The 20763-nt window shown below is 34.0% G+C and overlaps 3 protein-coding genes across 4 annotated transcripts in view; 1 reads left to right on the top strand and 2 right to left on the bottom strand.

The window, feature by feature from the left end:
- LOC143909769 (uncharacterized) overlaps nucleotides 1-9379 on the bottom strand; it is a 69598-nt gene extending 60219 nt beyond the window's left edge. Inside the window, exons 1-3 of one of the 2 annotated variants that reach the window (XM_077427940.1) lie at nucleotides 8813-9379; nucleotides 6099-8345; nucleotides 4251-5308 (exon numbers count right to left, since the gene is read on the bottom strand). In XM_077427940.1, the coding sequence (XP_077284066.1) occupies nucleotides 4251-5308; nucleotides 6099-8345; nucleotides 8813-9007 (3500 nt within the window). In that variant the 5' untranslated portion in view covers nucleotides 9008-9379. Of the gene's footprint in view, nucleotides 1-3978; nucleotides 5309-6098; nucleotides 8346-8812 lie in introns of those variants that run through there. The other variant, XM_077427939.1, reaches the window with a different exon arrangement.
- Nucleotides 9380-11802: 2423 nt separating this feature from the next.
- On the bottom strand, nucleotides 11803-14122 carry LOC143923259 (uncharacterized). Its single transcript, XM_077446855.1, has 3 exons — nucleotides 13939-14122; nucleotides 13622-13856; nucleotides 11803-12989 (listed from the first exon to the last, which is right to left on the bottom strand). The coding sequence occupies exons 1-3, from the start codon at nucleotides 13944-13946 to the stop codon at nucleotides 11961-11963; spliced, it is 1272 nt and encodes a 423-aa protein (XP_077302981.1). The 5' UTR covers nucleotides 13947-14122; the 3' UTR covers nucleotides 11803-11960.
- Nucleotides 14123-14994: 872 nt separating this feature from the next.
- Nucleotides 14995-17244, top strand: Fibp (acidic fibroblast growth factor intracellular-binding protein). The gene is made up of 9 exons (XM_077446853.1): nucleotides 14995-15168; nucleotides 15313-15409; nucleotides 15489-15590; nucleotides 15665-15892; nucleotides 15961-16060; nucleotides 16142-16269; nucleotides 16373-16528; nucleotides 16603-16701; nucleotides 16782-17244. The coding sequence occupies exons 1-9, from the start codon at nucleotides 15084-15086 to the stop codon at nucleotides 16858-16860; spliced, it is 1074 nt and encodes a 357-aa protein (XP_077302979.1). The 5' UTR covers nucleotides 14995-15083; the 3' UTR covers nucleotides 16861-17244.
- The last annotated feature ends 3519 nt before the right edge of the window (nucleotides 17245-20763 follow it).

Here is a 20763-nt window from a genome sequence, read left to right as displayed (position 1 = left end):
GTAGGTATTACATATCTGCACGTCATTCGACATGAAGTTTAAATATTATTGACCACCAGGTTGTACATCATCCATACATTCTTTCGATTGTGTATGTTTGTATGTATGTGCGTATATACAATCAATCCGTCAAATGTAACGGGAAATAGTTGAAACGTTCTATTTTTAACGTGAAAAAAAAGCACTTTTATTTCAGATGTCACATTCAAACGCAACTCTATGCTTATCCCCTGCACTGTTTTCATATAAATATAGATATGAGGTTTTTTTTTTAATAGACGGGTTCGTTGCTCGTTAAAGGTCAATCGTGTGACACTGTACTGCAAAGAATTTAATTTTTCGATGTTTAATATACTTGGGACTTCTTCGAAAGTATGTGAATTATTCGCCTTCAATGTTCGGAATGTTCCCATTAAAATGTGCGAATATTTCAACGTCTATGGTGCGCACGTTCCTGCTTTACAAATTGGGTCAATTTGGGTTTTCGATTGCTGAATTCCAGCAAAAGTCCGTGTGACCCATTTTGATCGACGATAGGTCAAGGATAAATAATATATAAGAATATTTTATCGATTTGAAACCATCCAATGAAAATGTTTACTATTTTTTATAAAATTATCGATTTGGAAATTGAAAAATAAGAACCCTGTGACATCACTCGATGGTGCTTCTGTTATAAACTGACGGCGTTGCAGTAAATATTTTTCCGTCAATTTGCATTAATTAGCGTATTGTTTTAGTTCAAATGGCCAATAACTGTATCGTTTCCCTTACTACTTTGTATATGTATAGATGCTGATGTCTGTACATGTATAGATGCAGATGTCTGTACATGTGTACCAGTGGCGTGCGGTAAAATTCTCTGTCTTTTTGTCGTACAGCCTTACTTATGTGACCGAGCAGGATACAAGAAGAACAGGCTGTTCCTCTTGTATCCTGTATCTTGTTAGTTCAAATGGCCAATAGCTGTATCGTTTCCCCAACTACTTTGTCTGTACAGGTATAGATGCAGATGTCTGTACATGTGTACCAGTGGCGTGCGGTAAAATTCTGTCTTTTTGTCGTACAGCCTTACTTAATGTGACCGAGCAGGATACAATAAGAACAGGCTGTTTCTCTTGTATCCTGTATCTTGTTAGTTCAAATGGCCAATAACTGTATCGTTTCCCCTACTACTTTGTCTGTACATGTGTAGATGCAGATATCTGTACATGTGTACCAGTGGCGTGCGGTAAAATTATCTCTTTTTGTCGTACAGCCTTACTTAATGTGACCGAGCAGGATACAATAAGAACAGGCTGTTCCTCTTGTATCCTGTATCTTGTTAGTTCGAATGGCCAATAACTGTATCGTTTTCCCTACTACTTTGTCTGTACATGTATAGATGCAGATGTCTGTACATGTGTACCAGTGATGTGTGGTAAAATTCTCTCTCTTTTTGTCGTACAGCCTTACTTAATGTGACCGAGCAGGATACAAGAAGAACAGGCTGTTCCTCTTGTATCCTGTATCTTGTTAGTTCAAATGGCCAATAACTGTATCGTTTCCCCAACTACTTTGTCTGTACATGTATAGATGCAGATGTCTGTACATGTGTACCAGTGGCGTGCGGTAAAATTCTCTCTCTTTTTGTCGTACAGCCTTACTTACTGTGCGCGAGCAGGAGTCACAAAGCCAAGGTGTGGCCAGCAGATTTGTTCACGTGACCACTTTGTTCAAAGCAATGTATGCTAACCACTAGTCTATTCTGCTGGTTGAATTGAACTTCATTGTATGTTGTAATTCAGTTCATTTTTTTTTTATTTTTTTTTTATTTATTTATTCATATACATATATTTACAGGATATAATGTTTATTTCAAAGTTGGACATGTATTCCTTATCAGATAAGAGTATCTCTTGTGCCTGATAAGGGAGCTACGATTCTATTATAAATTCTTAAAATCTATTATAATATTTTTTATATAAAAATTACATTAAAATTTTTCAGTGCAAGTTTTTTTTGAAGAAGTGTTTAATTTTTTTTACTTGTTCTGTTTGGTTAACAATACAGCGCAATTCAGAAGGGAGATTATTATAGTTATTTATGGCTTGGAAAATAAAATGGTTTTGCATTTGTGTTGTTTTAAAATTTGGTGTGATAAATTGGTTTCCATTTCTCATTAGTTTATAAAATGCTTGATATTCTTTGTTATTTTTTTCTTTACACATTTTTATAATGGAAGCTTGCTTAAATATGTCATCGATATTTGGTACTGGAAATAGTTAAAAAAGCGATTTTGTCGAGAAAGTAGAGTTTTTTTTAAGTATTACTTTTATAATAATTTTTTGCGAAACTTTTACTGAATTTAGATTGCTTTTGTAGGATCCTCCCCAACCTATAATTCCATAGATAAGCAGAGAGTGGACAAGGGCATAATACACATTTTTTATTATTTTCACATTTAAAATATTTCTTAACCTAACAAATATATATATACATTTCCTTATTCTCTTTACTAGCTCTGTAATATGGCTTGTCCATTTCATGTTTTGATCAATGATAACACCGAGATATTTAATTTCAGAAGAAGAGTTGATTACAGTACAAACAGGATCATGTAGTTTACAGTTTACATAGTCACATTTTTCATCATGGATTATAATATTAACTTTTTCTATAGGTATTTTTTGTAATGAGAATAATATATATGTTGTTTTTTTTGCATTAAGTGTGAGTAGGTTATAATCAAACCATGATTTTAAAGTATTAATATATTCATTTGCAAGTTTGTTAACTATTTCCCAAGTTTGTCCTTTTACTCATAATACAGTATCATCTGCATAAGAGATTAAATCACCCTTTATTTTCTGTTGGAAAATGTCATTTACATATATTAGAAAAAGTAATGGTCCGAGGACCGTGCCTTGAGGAATGCCAAATATACTTGTAAGTGGTGTACTATATGTTTGATTTAGTTTTACAATTTGAGGTCTGTCTATTAAATAGCTTTCTATCCATTTAAGGGCTATGAGGTCAATGCCATTTTCTTTTAATTTTAATACAAGTTTTTTATGGGAAATGCTGTCAAATGCTTTTTTTAAGTCAATGAAAATTCCTATACATTTATTTGATTTGTCTAAGGTACTTTGGATAATACATGAAATTTTTGCAATGGCATCTTGGGTACTTTTTCCCTCTGTGAATCCGAATTGATTTTCATTTATGATCGAGCTATTTTTTATAAACAGAGTTAGTCTTTTTTTAGCAATTTTTTCAAAAATTTTCGATATATTTGATAAGAGTGAAATAGGTCTATAATTAGAAATATCCTCTGGGTTACCAGATTTAAATATTGGAATAATTATGGTTTTTTTAGATGTGTTCGGGAAAATTCCCGTTTTAAAGCTATTGTTTATAATATGAGAGATTGGAGTAGAAACGTAATTTTTAATTATTTTTAGTGTTTTTACGGAGAGACCATCAAAACCCGAAGCAGAGCCACCACGCATATTTGATATAATTTGTACTATTTCAGACGGATTGGTTGGTTCGAAGAGATCTAGTTTAGTTTCTATGTTCGCAGTTTTTTCAATATAATTGTATATTATTAATAATCATGTATATTATTTCTCATTTCATTGGAAAATCTGTTACTATTTTGATATGCTGATAGACCTTTTTTTTACATACCTCCTTTACGTTTCACTTACGATTACAATTCAGGAAAAAGATTGCCTCTTATCCGATCGTTTTCATACTTTGCCATATTGCTCATTTTGGTCATCAATATAAGTAAATGGATCCTCCGCCATCACGATGCTGCAAAAATATCGTGTAAGACGCGTTTGAAATTTGAATTTCTGAAAAGTGACTGACGTCTATCCAGTTTTTAGTTTTAAAAATAGATGGCGGTAGTAAAATAAAATTATTGGTATTTTTATTCAAAATAATAATTTTTAATAAATATATTATCTATGTAAATGTGTAAAAAAAAGTCAATGACAAATAAGTTTATTGATATAAATAAAACAATATACACAATATATTATATTTGACAAGCGATCGTATTATGCAAACAATTCATTGGTACCGCCGTATAATAGTGTGGTAATTCAAACCAAAACATAAAATTCATATTATATACACAAATACTACATATATAAATGCTGTAATTGATAATAACCTCACGAAAAAGCAGTAAAGTATTGAAATAGTAGATCTATTATATTTTAGTGCAATAAATAATTTAAAAGCCAATCTCTCATTACGATAACAATACATCCCCATTTTCAAATTCTGCACTTAGTTGCTGATCAACGTGGATTTTCAGATGATTAGCTAAACGACTTTGGTATACGAACGATTTCGGGCAAATTTCGCACTGGTGCAGTTTTTCCGCATTGTGAATTTTCATGTGTCGGTTCAAATAGTTTTTGAGCGGGAACGACTTTGAGCACACCTGGCACTTGTGCGACTTTTCCCCGGTGTGCAGTTTCACGTGGTTGTTGTAGTTCTCTTTGAGGAAGAACGCCTTGGAGCAGACCTCGCACTTGTGCGGCCTTTCCTCGAGGTGCGTCTTTATGTGTTTGTTGTAAACGCTCCGCAGGCCGAAACACTTGAGACAAATTTCGCACTTGTGCGGTTTCTCCTCGAGATGGGTGTTCATATGCACGTTGAAAACACTCTTCAGCACAAACTCCTTCGAGCATATTTCGCATTTGTGCGATCGCGTATCCGAATGATACAGCATGTGCTTCTTGAGATCACTCCGGCAGATGTACGCTTTGGAGCACTGCGTGCACTTGTGTGGTCTGATCCCCGTGTGAATCTTCGCATGCTCGTTCAAATTGCTCTTGCACGTGAAGGCTTTCGAGCACACCGAGCACACGAACGGCCGACAGCCTGTGTGAACCTTCAGGTGTTTGTTCAGACCACTCTTATGCAGAAAAGCTTTCAGACACAAGTTGCACTTGTGTCGTTTCTCTCCCTTGTGACTTTGCTTGTGCGAGATCATGTCGACTTTGTTGGTAAAAGACTTCGCACAGTGTTTACATTTGTACAGTAGCTTTGTGATCGACGGTTTATATTTAATAAACACATGTTCATTCTTGTGGGTGGTTATATGTCTTATGAGAAGATACTTTTGATAGTATATTTCTCCACAATGGTCGCATATGAAGTTGGCTGAATGTACTTTCAAATGTATGCCCAAGGACGACTTGGTAAAAAATACCTCGGAGCACATGTAGCATTCGAAAAATGCCTTTGAAGTCGGAATCTCGTATAAATTTTGTTTGAGGTAGTCGGAATTGAAGATTAGCTCTTTCTGAAATAAATTTTAATTAAATAAAGTCAATGAATAATAATCAGAATGGTTTTTAATAATAAAAGGAATCGTAAATTTTATCAGTTATCATTAAATATAAATAAACTAGTGTTGTGCCCGTCAAAACTTCAACGGGTGGTTTCGGAAACTAATTGATACAAGATTTAAAATGAAGTTACAATACGTATAATAATAATTAATCAGAATCGGAACTGTAACATGAATTGGGAATGGCAACCGAAACAGGAATCGGCAATCGGAACTGAAAACGGGATTCGGAACTAAAACAGGAGTCTGGAATCGAAACTGAAAACGAGATTCGGAACGGAAACCGGAATCACAATTGGAACCAGAACCGGAATTTAAATTAGAACTGGAACTGGAATCGAAATCGATATAATAACTAAAATTTGTTTACATACATACATCCAATCTCTTTTTATAAATAGTATTTCGACAAGATTACCAACATAAATATAAACCAGAACATATTTTTGATAATAACTAAATAGAAACATTTTTTTTCTAAAATAATAAACACAACTCAACTATGTAATCTTTTTTACTACTCCTAACTTCATACAAAAAAAGCATTATTTAAAAATTTTCTTTTTTGGTTTAGTTTGATAAATAATTTTGAATTAACCGACATGGTTTTGGTTCTGGCAAATTTACATGGCTTGGGAATTTTTCCGGCTTAGTTTATAAACAGTTGGCATCTTTAATAATAAATATTTCATGTTAATTAGACATTACAAATAAAAAACAAAAATTAATGATGAAAAAATACCTTTATGACATTTTCTTCTATTGATTCTTTTTGCTTATTATCATTTTTGATGGGCTTTATGAAGTTTTCCTCTATTGATTCTTTTTGCTCATTATCATTTTTGATCGGCTTTATGAAGTTTTCCTCCATTGATTCTTTTTGCTTATTATAATTTTTGATTGGCTTTATGAAGTTTTCCTCCATTGATTCTTTTTGCTTATTATCATTTTTGATTGGCTTTATGAAGTTTTCCTCCATTGATTCTTTTTGCTTATTATCATTTTTGATTGGCTTTATGAAGTTTTCCTCCATTGATTCTTTTTGCTTATTATCATTTTTGATCGGCTTTATGAAGTTTTCCTCCATTGATTCTTTTTGCTTATTATCATTTTTGATTGGCTTTATGAAGCTTTCCTCCATTGATTCTTTTTGCTTATTATCATTTTTGATTGGCTTTATGAAGTTTTCCTCCATTGATTCTTTTTGCTTATTATCATTTTTGATTGGCTTTATGAAGTTTTCCTCTATTGATTCATTTTGCTTATTATCATTTTTGATTGGCTTTATGAAGTTTTCCTCCATTGATTCTTTTTGATTATTTTCATTTTTGATTGGCTTTATGAAGTTTTCCTCCATTGATTCTTTTTGCTTATTATCATTTTTGATTGGCTTTATGAAGTTTTCCTCCATTGATTCTTTTTGCTTATTATCATTTTTGATTGGCTTTATGAAGTTTTCCTTCATTGATTCTTTTTGCTTATTATCATTTTTGATTGGCTTTATGAAGTTTTCCTCCATTGATTCTTTTTGCTTATTTTTATTTTTGATTGGCTTTATGAAGTTTTCTTCCATTGATTCTTTTTGCTTATTATCATTTTTGATTGGCTTTATGAAGTTTTCCTCCATTGATTCTTTTTGATTATTTTCATTTTTGATTGGCTTTATGAAGTTTTCCTCCATTGATTCTTTTTGCTTATTATCATTTTTGATTGGGTTTATGAAGTTTTCCTCCATTGATTCTTTTTGCTTATTATCATTTTTGATTGGCTTTATGAAGTTTTCCTCTATTGATTCATTTTGCTTATTATCATTTTTGATTGGCTTTATGAAGTTTTCCTCCATTGATTCTTTTTGATTATTTTCATTTTTGATTGGCTTTATGAAGTTTTCCTCCATTGATTCTTTTTGCTTATTATCATTTTTGATTGGCTTTATGAAGTTTTCCTCCATTGATTCTTTTTGCTTGTTTTCATTTTCGATAGGCTTTACGACATTTTCCTCTATTGGTTTTGTTTGCGTATTTTCATTTTCGATTGGCTTTAAATCTTTATTTTGATTGATTACAGAAACTGTATTGTGAACTTTCATGTGTCGGTTCAAATAATTTTTGAGTGGGAACGATTTTGAGCACAGCTGGCACTTGTGCGACTTTTCTCCGGTGTGCAGTTTCACGTGGTTGTTGTAGTTCTCTTTGAGGAAGAACGCCTTGGAGCAGACCTCGCACTTGTGCGGCCTTTCCTTGAGATGCGTCTTTATGTGTTTGTTGTAAACGCTCCGCAGGCCGAAACACTTGAGACAAATTTCGCACTTGTGCGGTTTGTCTTCTAGATGGGTGTTCATGTGAGCGTTATAAACGCTCTTCAACACGAACTCTTTTGAGCATATTTCGCATTTGTGCGATCGCGTGTCCAAGTGGTACAGCATGTGTTTCTTGAGATCACTACGGAAAACGAATGCCTTGGAACACACCGTGCACTTGTGGGGCTTGATCCCGGTGTGGATCTTTGCATGCTCGTTCAAATTGCTCTTGCAGCTGAAAGCTTTTGAACACACAGAGCACACGAATGGCCGATAGCCTGTGTGAACTTTCAAATGTTTGTTCAGACCGCTTTTGTGTAGGAAAGCTTTCGGACATAAGTTGCACATGTGTCGCTTTTCTCCCTGGTAAATTTGCTTGTGCAAGATCATATCGGCTTTGCTGTAAAAAGGATTCACACACGGTATACATTCGTAAGGCAGCTTTTCAACCGGAAGAAGTATGCGTTCGTTTTTGTGAGTGTTTATATGTCTTATGAGAAGATACTTTTGATAGTATATTTCTCCACAATAATCGCAAATGAAGTTGGCCGAATGTACTATTAAGTGTTTGGCAAAGAAAGGCTTGGTAAAAAACACTTCAGAGCAAATTTCGCATTCAAAAAATGTCTGCGAAGTTTTTATCTTATGTAGATTTTGTTTGAGGTAGTCACAATCGGATATTGGTTCTTCCTGAAATAAATTTTAATTAATTAATAATAAAATGTATTCCAAATAATGTAAATAGCCAGTCAATAGATGAAAATGAAATTAAATAATAATCAAAGTAATAATATATCTTATCAGTTATCTTCGAAATATAAACAAATTCTGACAGTATTGCCGACACAAATATACATTGTAATATCTTTTCAACTACAATTAAATGGCAACATTCATATTTGAATGCTATGTATAGTCGATTTTACAAAAACATGGAGCTGAGACAAGATCGTGTCATTTTTTTATTACTAGTTTCTGGTTTATGTCAATAAGTAATTTTTATAGGGTTCTATTTTGCTTTCGGTTTTGTCCAATTTACTCATTTCGGCAGTTTGTTTGGTTCAGTTTAAAACCCGTTTGCATTTCTGATAATAATATATAAATAAAGTCGTCATATTAATTATACAATAAAATATTTAAAGATAAGAAAAAAATACCTTAATGATATTTTCATCTATTGGTTCTGTACGATTATTTTCATTTTCGGTTCGCCTGAAGTCATTTTGACGGATTACGGAAATCGACAGTCTCTCACTTTTGTAATCATCACTGAAATTTCCTGGACGAGAATTGTTTCTGTAAAGATTATTAATCCAACCAACATCACCAGAAAATACTTCTTTTGTATTCATTTCAGGATTTAAAAAGATTTCGAGTTTTGCGAGATCTTTGGTAAGTCTAATTCCAATTTTCAAAAAGTACGCATTTTTTTATTTAACAAATATTCCTTTATTATAATGTTTTAATATGGAATATTAAACGTCAGAGCTGATACGTTATACTATATAGCGATACATTGACAGCTGTCAAACACATGATAGCCAACTGAAACTGAGTAGCACAATAAAGAGGTTCCATGGCCGATTAACACATCTATAATAGATTGACACGTAAAAATGGATATAAAAATTGTTGCATACAAAATTCACACATGTTAAAATTGACAAAACAACGTAGGCTAAAAGATAACGTAAAATGTACGGGTGACCGTAAAAAAATCGACAGTGAAAAAGTCGAAAATTTTCGTTTACCATCACAGAAGTAGAATGCATAGAATCGCTCTCAGCCTCCAAAAATGTTGCTACAAAAACTCTGCGCGGCAGAGTTTGTTCATTGCTTGCTAAACTTCGTCTCTCTCTCTCTCTCTCTCTCTCTCTCTCTCTCTCTCTCTCTCTCTCTCTCTCTCTCTCTCTCTCTCTCTCTCTCTCTCTCTCTCTCTCTCTCTCTCTCTCTTGCCTCTCTTCTGACTTTCCGTCTCTCTCTTTAATGGCTCGCTTTTAGACGGTACTTTTGTTAACAATGACCATTCTATGCATTCTACTTCTATGTTTACCATGCATACATATGAAAAACGGTTAGTATCAGTGGCGTGCGGTAAAACTCTCTCTCTCCCCTCGTCGTACATCCTCACTTAATTTGCGCGAGCAGGATACGAGAGGAACAGGATGTTCCTCTTGTATCCTGTATCTTGTATCTTGTTAGTTCAAATGGCCAATAACTGTATCGTTTCCCCTACTACTTTGTCTGTACATGTATAGATGCAGATGTCTGTACATGTTTACCAGTGGCATGCGGTAAAACGGTCTCCGTGACGGGCCGGAATGTGAAATTACCGAAAACGCAAATATCTGAAGGCAAAGATCGAAAATCGAAAGATCTTAAGTCGAAAGATAAAAAAAAGGGTGCATGGTAAACGGTACATACTCACTTAATTTGATACAACAGGAACAAGAGGAACAAGCTTTTCCTCCCTCTTGTTCCTGTTGTATCCTGCTCGCGCAAATTAAGTGAGTATGGTTTATGAGTACCGTTTACCATGCACCCTTTTTTTTTTTGATCTTTCGACTTAAGATCTTTCGATTTTCGATCTTTGCCTTCCGATATTTGCGTTTTCGGTAATTTCACATTCCGACCCGTGAGGTAGACCCGCGGTAAAATTCTCTCTCTTTTTGTCGTACATCCTCACTTAATTTGCGCGAGCAGGATACAAGAGGAACGGGCTTTTCCTCCCGTATCCTGCGCGCGCACATTAAACAAGGCTGTATGACAAAAAGAGAGAAAATTTCACCGCATGCCACTGATATGTATTATATATATATACATAGTACCGTTTACCATGCACCCTTTTTTTATCTTTCGACTTAAGATCTTTCGATTTTCGATCTTTGCCTTCCGATATTTGCTTTTTCGACCTTTTCACTTTCGGTGCCGTGAGGTAGACCCAAAATGTACATATTTAAATTTGTATCTATTAGGTCAAATATCAATTTTCTATGAATCTACCAGTATTATATTGGTTTTATGGGTATCTGTATTGCCCTCCCAGTATAGTAAATATGCATGCTATTTTTGTCTGCATTTGTTCACCGGTATGATCAATGAGCTACTACAGACCAATTATTCTCTGCAGCCCCCGCCCTATGAATTCTCACGAGCCGCCACTGAAAACCAGTATACTTTTTTATCTTATAATTTTTGTTTATCAAATAGCATCTAATAAATAGTTTGAATGCAAATAAACCTGCCGAACAACTTTTTTTTTGATGAACAAAATGTAATCTAGTAATAAAACACAATTTAATGTTGAAATTTTAAAATGTTTGCTAATCCTGTTCGAAACAGGCCTATTTATAAACATTGAAATCGATTTTTTTATTTTCGTAAACGCGCATCCTTGATTCTCTTATGTACATATATTCGTTATCATTTTTGATAATTGAAGTATTTAAAAAAATTTTTTGAAAAAAATGTCCAGATTTTTTGAATTTAGAAAAAATGGTCATTTGATCTTAATCATTTGTACGTATCGATCTTGATTTTGTTAACTGGCTTATATTTACTCATATACATATAGACCACAACTGTAAATCTATTTAATGTATTTTAAAATAATTGCCAGGTACATATCCTTGCATTCGGGGATATGATCCTTTGGCCTCTTGCAGTAATACGTTCATACATATGTATCTGGTAAGTATTTTAAAATAAATTAAATAGATTTACATTTGGGGTCTGTATGTATTATATATATGTACGTATTTCTGCAAGGGGGCTAAATCATTTCCCCGAATCCAAAGATATACTACATCATAGATACGATAAAACTCCACAAAATCACTAGGGAGACGTTGTTAGTCATTTGAATTAAAATTTAAGTATATAAGATGGTACAAAAGACAATCTCTAATGTCAGAGTTCTCCTTTTTCAAGTCCAAATGTCCAGTGACCATACTACGGTCAATGACTAATGTTTCTATTGAGGCTCACAATTTTATATAAAATATCCTCTTTGTATCTTTTCATCAGATTATTCACTGGTACCAAGCGAGGATGTTGTGATGATACATTTTTTTCACCTAATTTGGGTATCACTTACTTTTCTTGTTTAACTTTCGACTCATCTTTACAAGATACAGTAATCAAAAATAATAGAAATATATTTTTAATGGTATATTCACACATAACATACAATATAATTTAAATAACTCAAAACAACCATTAAATACAAACCACACTTAATTAATATCTATGACATGTGATAGTTATTTTCAATAAAACATCTGATAATAATAAAATGTATCTTGTTCACATTTCATCAAACGCCTTTGGACATTTATCGGTGTGAACCTTCATATGATTAGTCAAGCGACTTCTGTGTATGAAGGCCTTTGCACACACCTCACACTGGTATCGTTTTTCTTCAGTATGAATCTTCATGTGTCGGTTCAGATAGTTTTTAAGCAGAAACGATTTCGAACATATCTGGCATTTGTGTGACTTATCTCCAGAGTGCAGTTTCACGTGATTGTTATAATTCTCCTTTAGAAAGAAACCTTTGCCGCAAATCTCGCACTTGTGCGGTTTCACGTCGAGGTGTGTCTTTATGTGTTTGTTGAAGACATTCCGAAGGCCGAAAGACTTTAAACAAATCTCACATTTGTACAGCTTTTCTTCTAAATGGGTATTTATGTGGGCGTTGTAAGCACTCTTCAGGACGTACTCCTTCTGGCATACTTCGCATTTGTGTGAGCGCGTGCCCGAGTGGTACAGCATGTGTTTTTTAAGATCGCTTTTACCGACATAGGCTTTGGAGCACATGGTGCACTTGTGCGGTCTGATTCCAGTGTGGATCTTAGCGTGCTCCTTCATGTTGTTTTTACAGGCGAAAGATTTGTAGCAAACGTCACACGAATACGGTCGGACACCTGTATGAACCCGGAAATGCTTTTCCAGTCCACTCTTGTGTAAAAAAGCTCTTGGACATAAGCTGCATGCGTGTCGCTTTTCACCTTTGTGAATTTTTTTATGTGCTATCATTTCAGCTTTGATAGAGAATGACTTTGTACAATATTTACAAATGTAGGGGGGTTTCGTTGGTGTTATCCCGTGTATGCCGGTCGTCTTTTCATCGCTGTGCTTGGTCATGTGACGAATCAGCAGACGCTTCTGGTAAAATACTTCGCCGCAATGATCACATATGAAGTTTGCCGAATGGACTTTTAGATGTTTGATTAGCAGAGGCGGGGTGAAAAAGACCTCAGAGCAAATGTCACATTCGAAGAACGTTTTCAAATTCTGTTTGAGATAGAGATTTGATACTGGTTTGATCTCGTTCTAAAAAGAAAAGGAAAATGAATCAAGTACATCATAAAATTAAGTTACATTACTTGATTCAACTAGCAGATACACCCATATGAGTAAAAATGTCTAGTTTTTAATATCAAATGAAACATAACATATTTATAAAGAACTTATTTCGATTTGGGTGACGTCAGGTCTATCGAAAGGCTAAATAACAAACAACAAATACTATATTATCGAGTAACTACATAATAATCATACAGATAATAAACAATTAATAATTACATAGAAAAACAAGGTACTTATAATACACATAGATAATAAAACGTTCCTAAATATATTATTTTGGCCCGGACAAAGGTGGGTGTATCTAAAGTTGTTAAGAGCAAATAATAAACAACACGTAGTCCATTATTTAGTAGTAAAACAAGCAGATTAATTGATATCAGAAAATGGGAATTTTCCCGCATGTATGTATGTTAAATATATTTACAGATTCAAAATGGGTTGTGATAGATTTTGCACAAATATATAAACACATTTTAAATTTTACTTTTAATATAAACACTCAATTGTTTAAGTGAATTTAAAAAAAAAATAGTCGATAAAAATATATGAAAGGTTATCAAAGTATTATCGACCTACACTGTATGATAATATAATACCTTTTGAATATTTTCATCTAAATTGCGACTGTCAATATTCGCATTGGTATTAACATTCGCATTTGCATCTGGTTTTGGATCCATCTTTATTAGATTGTTTACGATTACAGAAATCGAGCGCCTTGCCCTCTTGTTGTAATCATCGGTGGGGTTTTTTGAAGAGGAATTGCTGTTGGAAACACTAATGATTCTGTCCACGTCACCGGCAGTTGCTTTTGTTGTATCCATTTCGTTACTTTTAAGCAAAAAGGAATCGATTAATTAGTGTGAACTTTGGACTTAATTAGTAAAATTAAGGAATGTTTAAAATGGTTTACTTGAACATTATTATGCTCCATTAATATGTGAATTAAATGTATTTGAATGAGAAAAGTTATGATCAATCGTCACATAGTTGGAAGACACTGACAGCTGTCAAACGTTCATTAGCGATATGCACTGCTGCCAACTATTTTAAAATATGAGTAGCAATGCTTTCACGCATACATTTCAAGGTAATTGGATTATTGGTTACATTGCGAACGCCCAAAAGACAATTTTTGCCTTGAAAATCATGAATACGGAATATTTGGTACTCGAGTTTTCGTTATTATGATAGTTATTGTTAATAAATGGACTTTTCGGCTGTCAGAAGTTATAAAGGGTTTAGTGACTTCTGGGCGAGCGCTTTGTGCATTTGTGCATTTCAAGAGCAAAGCTTTTTTATTTAGGAGAAAACGACAAAATAACATATTTAGGACATTGCATTAATATGTTGCTATCAAATAGTAGTGAACAGAAACAACATCAAAGTATAAAAAGCGTTCTTATTTTGTAACTTAAAAATCTGATCAATGAATTTACATCTTAAGTTTTTATAGCCATGGTGATTGAAATTAGACTGATTGTAGCATCCCACTATCTATTTATGGTAAACGGAATATTCCACAAAAAGCGATCTCGCGCAAGTCACTAAAATCTCTATCACGGAACATCTGGCACTCGAGTTCTCGTTAGTACAATATTTCGCGTGGGTGACTTTCGATTGATGGAACTTTTGGGTGTTAGATGTTCTGTGATCGAGATTTTAGTGACATGCGTGAGATCGCTTTTTGTGGAATAATCACCGAACCCTACTTATACCTTGGATATGTTATACAAGTCAGGACTCATACCGGTACAGATATATTTTTTGAGATTTACATACATATGAATGTATGTACATACGTAAATGAAAATTAAACGCATTTTTAGTAAATTATTTTATTATTTTAGCTTATTGGAATCTGATAAGAATTTGTTATTACGTATTATTGACCTATGTGACAATTTTGAAGTGTATAATATTATCAATGTAACAATCTTGATTGACATTAGCAATAATGCAAATGGTCGTTAATATTCAACTTTAGACTGAACCTAAAATAGGCTGAAATGTCAATTTGATAAATCGTACAAACGTCAGATTTATTGAGCGATTGAGATGTTTGCCGATGTGGACGTTTTCATAAGTAATTATACACTTGTTGATCCTGAAATTTATCAATTGTGGATCGAAGGTTGCTCCTGTAAGTTTTTTTCACATTTAAATGTTTGTTTATTTCAAGATGTGACATAACCTCATATTTACTGTACATATGTACTAATCACAAATTATCATAATACACAAATATAATTTTTTTCGAAATTACATTTATATATCATATTTGTAGCCAGCGAAGCCGTCGGCACTTTAGAAAAACGCGGCATCGTTAAAATAACCGGCGCACCTCTGGATTTGGTGGCTAGCGATGTGCTCGATCATTACAGGTAAGTGTGGAAAAATGTATTGTAATCTCATCCATTTTCTCAATTAAATTTCATTAAAATATGCTTTTTTTGTTATCAGGACGTTTTCATTACTGGAGCGATTGTTGAGCGTTCCACCCAAACTTTCAGAGCAGCTTTCGTTCCAACTTGATCCTCAAACGCGACAATTGCTCATCGAAAAGTGACCTTTTTTTTTGTTATTCTATTTTTTTTCTTAGTTGTAATTATTTTATATTGAAGTCTTTCATTTTTCAGATATTATGAATTTGACGAGCCTGTCGTTCGGGAACTCCTAGGCAAAAAACTTAGTTGGCGACAACGGAGGGAGGCCGAGGAAGCTGGCGAGAGAGCTGGAGTGTTAGGTCGTTCTTGTCGCCGACAATGTTTAAATTTGAAGCGCGTGTTCAAAGCAGTCGAAGATTTGCCCGGTTGCTTGGAAGCTAATATCAAAACTCATTTTCTTCTTTCTGACCAGCTGGCCAAGTAATGTCAATAGAATATTATACAATCATATTTTGTCGGATACTTTATTTAATACGTATTTTTTTAAGGAAATATGCAGCAGTTGTATTCATAACATGTATGCGCTTTGAAACTTCCAAGAAAAAACTGCAATATTTATCATTCAGTGACTTTTATCACTGCGCTTTGGTATTTTTATTATTATTTAATTTCAAGATAATTTATCGTATGTTTTTAATTTGATTTTAATTTTTCTTCTATTTATTTTAGGCCATTATGTCCGGATGGACATATTGCTATACTGGACAAGATTTTTATGATACAGAAATGGATAGAGAATTTCTTTTAGATTTAAGAGAATTTAGAATTTTACTCGAAAAGGAAAAAGAACATAAACAGTATTAAAATATTTATATACATACATATATATTTTTTATCAAATTATCAAATATGTATGTATGTATAGTATAATATATAATTTTACTTTAAATTATTTTTCAGTCTTGTTTGTATGAAACTTCGACCCAAATTGCTTGAAAAGTCTTATCAAGAGTTGGAATTAAATTTTAGAGCTTATACTAGAGGACTTATTGGAGTAGCATGTAACCTTCATAGAGCAAGGGAACTTCGTTCGCTCTTTTTAGATTTAGTTGAAAAGTATTTAATTTTTTACTCAGAGTATTTGCATATTTTACAGATAGCATTGAAAGCAATCGCATTTTAATTTGCAGATGTATTGAACCGTTTCGAAGTGGTGGTTGGTCTTTGACGGACTTGGAACAACTTTTGATAGCGTATGAACAGTGTGCATTGCAAATGGATTCTCTTAGGTATTGTTTAAAAGTTTGTTTGCATTCGTTATATGTATGTATGTATATGGAAATATTGAAATGCGACTTCTATTTTTCAGAGAGCTAGACCTCAAAGTTGCATTTGAAAGATTCATGAAAGTCATCAGCAGTTGTATCATCAAAATGTATCACACTTGAAAATAATCCGTCACAGTTGTGCACTACTCGTAAAAATGTCTTTCGTAATCAGTTGTAATTTATAAACTTTTAAATGAAATTTTACAGGAACGTGGTAAAATAACTCATATTGAAGTTGTTTTGTGTTGATATTTATTCAGATAGTATGTAACCTTTTTTTGTGATGTATTTTTAAGGTAGTGTTTTTAAAGGCATTTTCTTTAAAATCACTATAATATACCCTACTTTTTAATTGTGTAACTGTTTTCAATCAATTTGATAAAACTTTGTACATAATATATTATATTAAATATTGTCTATGTGTTGTATTAAATACAATTTTACAATTGTATCTCCTTTTTGAAAAATTACACTTATTGATTTGATGACATCCTCAACCTTTGTATTGATTTTTTTCTTTTAAACCTCATCCATATTCACAGCAATACAATATATTATAATGAACCTAATAAAAAAGAAACACTACCACGATAAATTAAAAGAATTTAATACATTCAAACGATGTTTTAAGACCAAGAACTGATACTAAATTGAACAATTTTTAGATTCTTAAATTTCATCTTTAAAATAAAGACATTTTAAATAAAGTAAAAAGTTAGTACTTGTTTGATATGAAACTTCGCTTTGATTCTATTGAAACGCTGTAACAATACACCTAAAATTGCCTAAACGTAAGTGCTACACCATTTTATGGATACATTAATATACCAGACCGATATAGGATCATCATAGGGGGCACAAAAGGTTCTTAGTAATGTCATAGGTTTCTTATTTTTTAAATTGAAAAACCATTAAATTTATACTAGCCAACAACTAGCATCGCGCCTAGAAGATTACGAATTGGGTCTATAGAAAAAAAAATGATTTTCTTCGTTGATTTTTTAACTCTTTAAGGTCTGACCGCACTATACGGTCGTCGACTGCTGCAGCACGACACAACACGGCAAAGTTGATACAAAAGGCAACTCTGTCGCATGACGCGTAGTGCGTTATATCTCATACAATTTCATATAAATAATATTTGGCCGCACGCTGCCGTTCGTGTCGCAGACGCATAGAGGTCTGTTCATACTTAACAGCACTGCACGGCTTAAGCACTGCACGACTCCGTTTAAAATATGTCATTTTATTACATTTCTATTCATATCTACCGACACGTCGCGGTCACGTCACGCTTACAGCAATTTGGCCGAGTGCAAGGCAAAATCGGCTTACTTATACATTACAGGCCATGACGATACGGCGCAATATTGCTTACGTCGTATTGTCGAGTACTTACAATATGAATGCATACACGTGCATTCGTGTATGCATTCATATTCGAACGAAAAATTATGTATAATCGCGTTTTTGTTAGAAAAAGCTCAAGAAGGCAATAAAAAAGCACGGAGGCGTTTTGATGTGCATCCCATGTTAAAAAATAGAAAAACCGAAGGAGAGTTTTGGACACTGTGTAAGGAGCTTGTGGATGATGGACAAATTTTTTTTAAATATTTCCGTAAAAATTTTTTTTTTAATATTTGCGCCGAAACCATGTCGAAAGATTGAACAGCTGTCAACTGTGACTATCGATAATTGGTCCAAAACAGCAAAGCGGCAGACTCATGGCACGTAATTCGCGTGTATATTTCCACGATGGCCAAAAAAACGGATACGATACGTTGACGGATGTTGCTGTAAGGTATGAACAGGAAATGTCGGGTACTGCTGTAAGCCTGCCGTGGCGTAAACGTGACGGTTGGTATGAATATACCCATACAAAATGTACCAAAGAATACCTTTCGTACGGTCGGATACCTGCTGAAGTCGGTACGTGCTGACTAGGTATGAACAGACCTTCATGCGGTCAGACCTTTAGCGATTACTAACAAACGACTCACGTGTCGCGTACACGTTAGCTGTTCGTCAATAATTCACTTCCTGTGAGAAAGTAATGTCTGGAGTTTTCATCATTATCTTTTTCTCATAAAGTGATGGAAAGTGCATTCCAACAGTTTCGACAAGATGAAGTTAAAATGGCGGTCGTATTTAAGTAATTCTTTTGAGCAATTAATGTTATCTTTTTTCCGTGTATTAAATAGTTCATAAATATAAAAGAAAAAAAGTTTAATTAAATGTTAATAATTAATATGAGCACACTGCATGTGCATATATAACATATATATGTATTATAAGGGAAACGGATTATTTCGCAAAAAACAATCTCGCGCAAGTTACTAAAATCTCGATCACGGAATATCTGGCACTCGAGTTCTCGTTAGTAAAATATTTCGTATTTTGATTGATGGAGTATTTGGGTGCCAGATGTTCCGTGATTGAGATTTCAGTGACTTGCGCGAGATTGCTTTTTGCGGAATAATCACCAAACCGTATTATAAATGCACCAACTTGTTCAAGTAGCTTTGGAGATGTTAGAAAATTAGCCCATTCGTCACATTGAATCAGAGAACTGTAATATTAATAGAAGTGGCTTTAGGTGTTATATTGTTGTCAAGTGACATTCTGTCCACGGACAGATCTAAATAATTTTAGCATCCGTCGTATTTGACGCTTGGTGCTCGACGTATGTCCGATAAAAACTTCTCTGTTTGTTTATATTACTCGCAAGATTGGCAAGCATCGGTAAAAATTGCACAATGCATTAAAAAACACACAATAAACAACATGGGATACATTTTTATAAGTAAATTGATCCGATTGTATTCCGTACGTTGTAGCGTATTTATAGAGACGTACCGCCAGAGAGATGTAATCAGAATAGAGGGGCCCTTACGAATAAATAATTGTTGTCAATTTTAAGCGGTACGTCTCAAGGTCTGTTCATACCTAGTCAGCACGTACCGACTTAAGCAGGTATCCGGCCGTACGAAAAGTATTATTTGGTACATTTTGTATGGGTATATTCATACCAACCGTCACGTTTACGCCACGGCAGGCTTACAGCAGTACCCGACATTTCCTGTCCATACCTTACAGCAACATACGTCAACGTATCGTATCCGTTTTTTTGGCCATCGTGGAAATATACACGCAAATTACGTGCCACGAGTCTGCCGCTTTGCTGTTTTGGACCAATTATCGATAGTGACAGTTGACAGCTGTTCAATCTTTCGACATGGTTTTGGCGCAAATATTAAAAAAATATTTAAAAAAATTTGTTCATCATCCACAAGCTCCTTATACAGTGTCCAAAACTCTCCTTCGGTTTTTCTATTTTTTAACATGGGATGCACATCAAAACGCCTCCGTGCTTTTTTATTGCCTTCTTGAGCTTCTTCTTTCAACAACAGCGCGATTATACATAATTTTTCGCTCGATAAACGTCGAAACATTTTTGGTGACTTGTATTCTGACGCGTAGCTACGAATGCACGTGTATGCATTCATATTGCAAGTACTCGACAATACGACGTAAGCAATATTGCGTCGTATCGTCGTGGCATCTAATGTATAAGAAGCCGATTTTGCCTTGCACTCGGCCAAATTGCTGTAAACGTGACGTGACCGCGACGTGTAGGTAGATATGAATAGAAATGTAATAAAATGACATTTGAAACGGAGTCGTGCAGTGCTGTTAAGTATGAACAGACCTTCATACGCTACATCGCACGGAATACAATCGGATCAGTCTACTTGTATGTATTGTGCAATTTTTACTTGACAACAATATAACACCTAAAGCCACTTCTATTAATATTACATTTCTCTGTTCTTACACATATGGAAAGGAAATTAGTTTGACATTTTAAAATTGAAAAAATAGGAGTCCAAGTCGCGTTTTTCTTTAACGACTCCGCAGCCCTGATATATTCGAATGCAAATGAACGACAATTGGCAAGCATGGTCGTGCAAGTACATGAGGTCGTGAGAGTGGGGCGAGTTCGAGTGCGAGTGCGAGGGTGAG

The sequence above is a fragment of the Arctopsyche grandis genome, chromosome 3 (genome assembly GCF_051622035.1).
Source record: "Arctopsyche grandis isolate Sample6627 chromosome 3, ASM5162203v2, whole genome shotgun sequence".
Classification (NCBI taxonomy): domain Eukaryota; kingdom Metazoa; phylum Arthropoda; class Insecta; order Trichoptera; family Hydropsychidae; genus Arctopsyche; species Arctopsyche grandis.
Note: the sequence above shows the minus strand (reverse complement) of the source record. Positions and strands in the feature narration are given on the sequence as shown.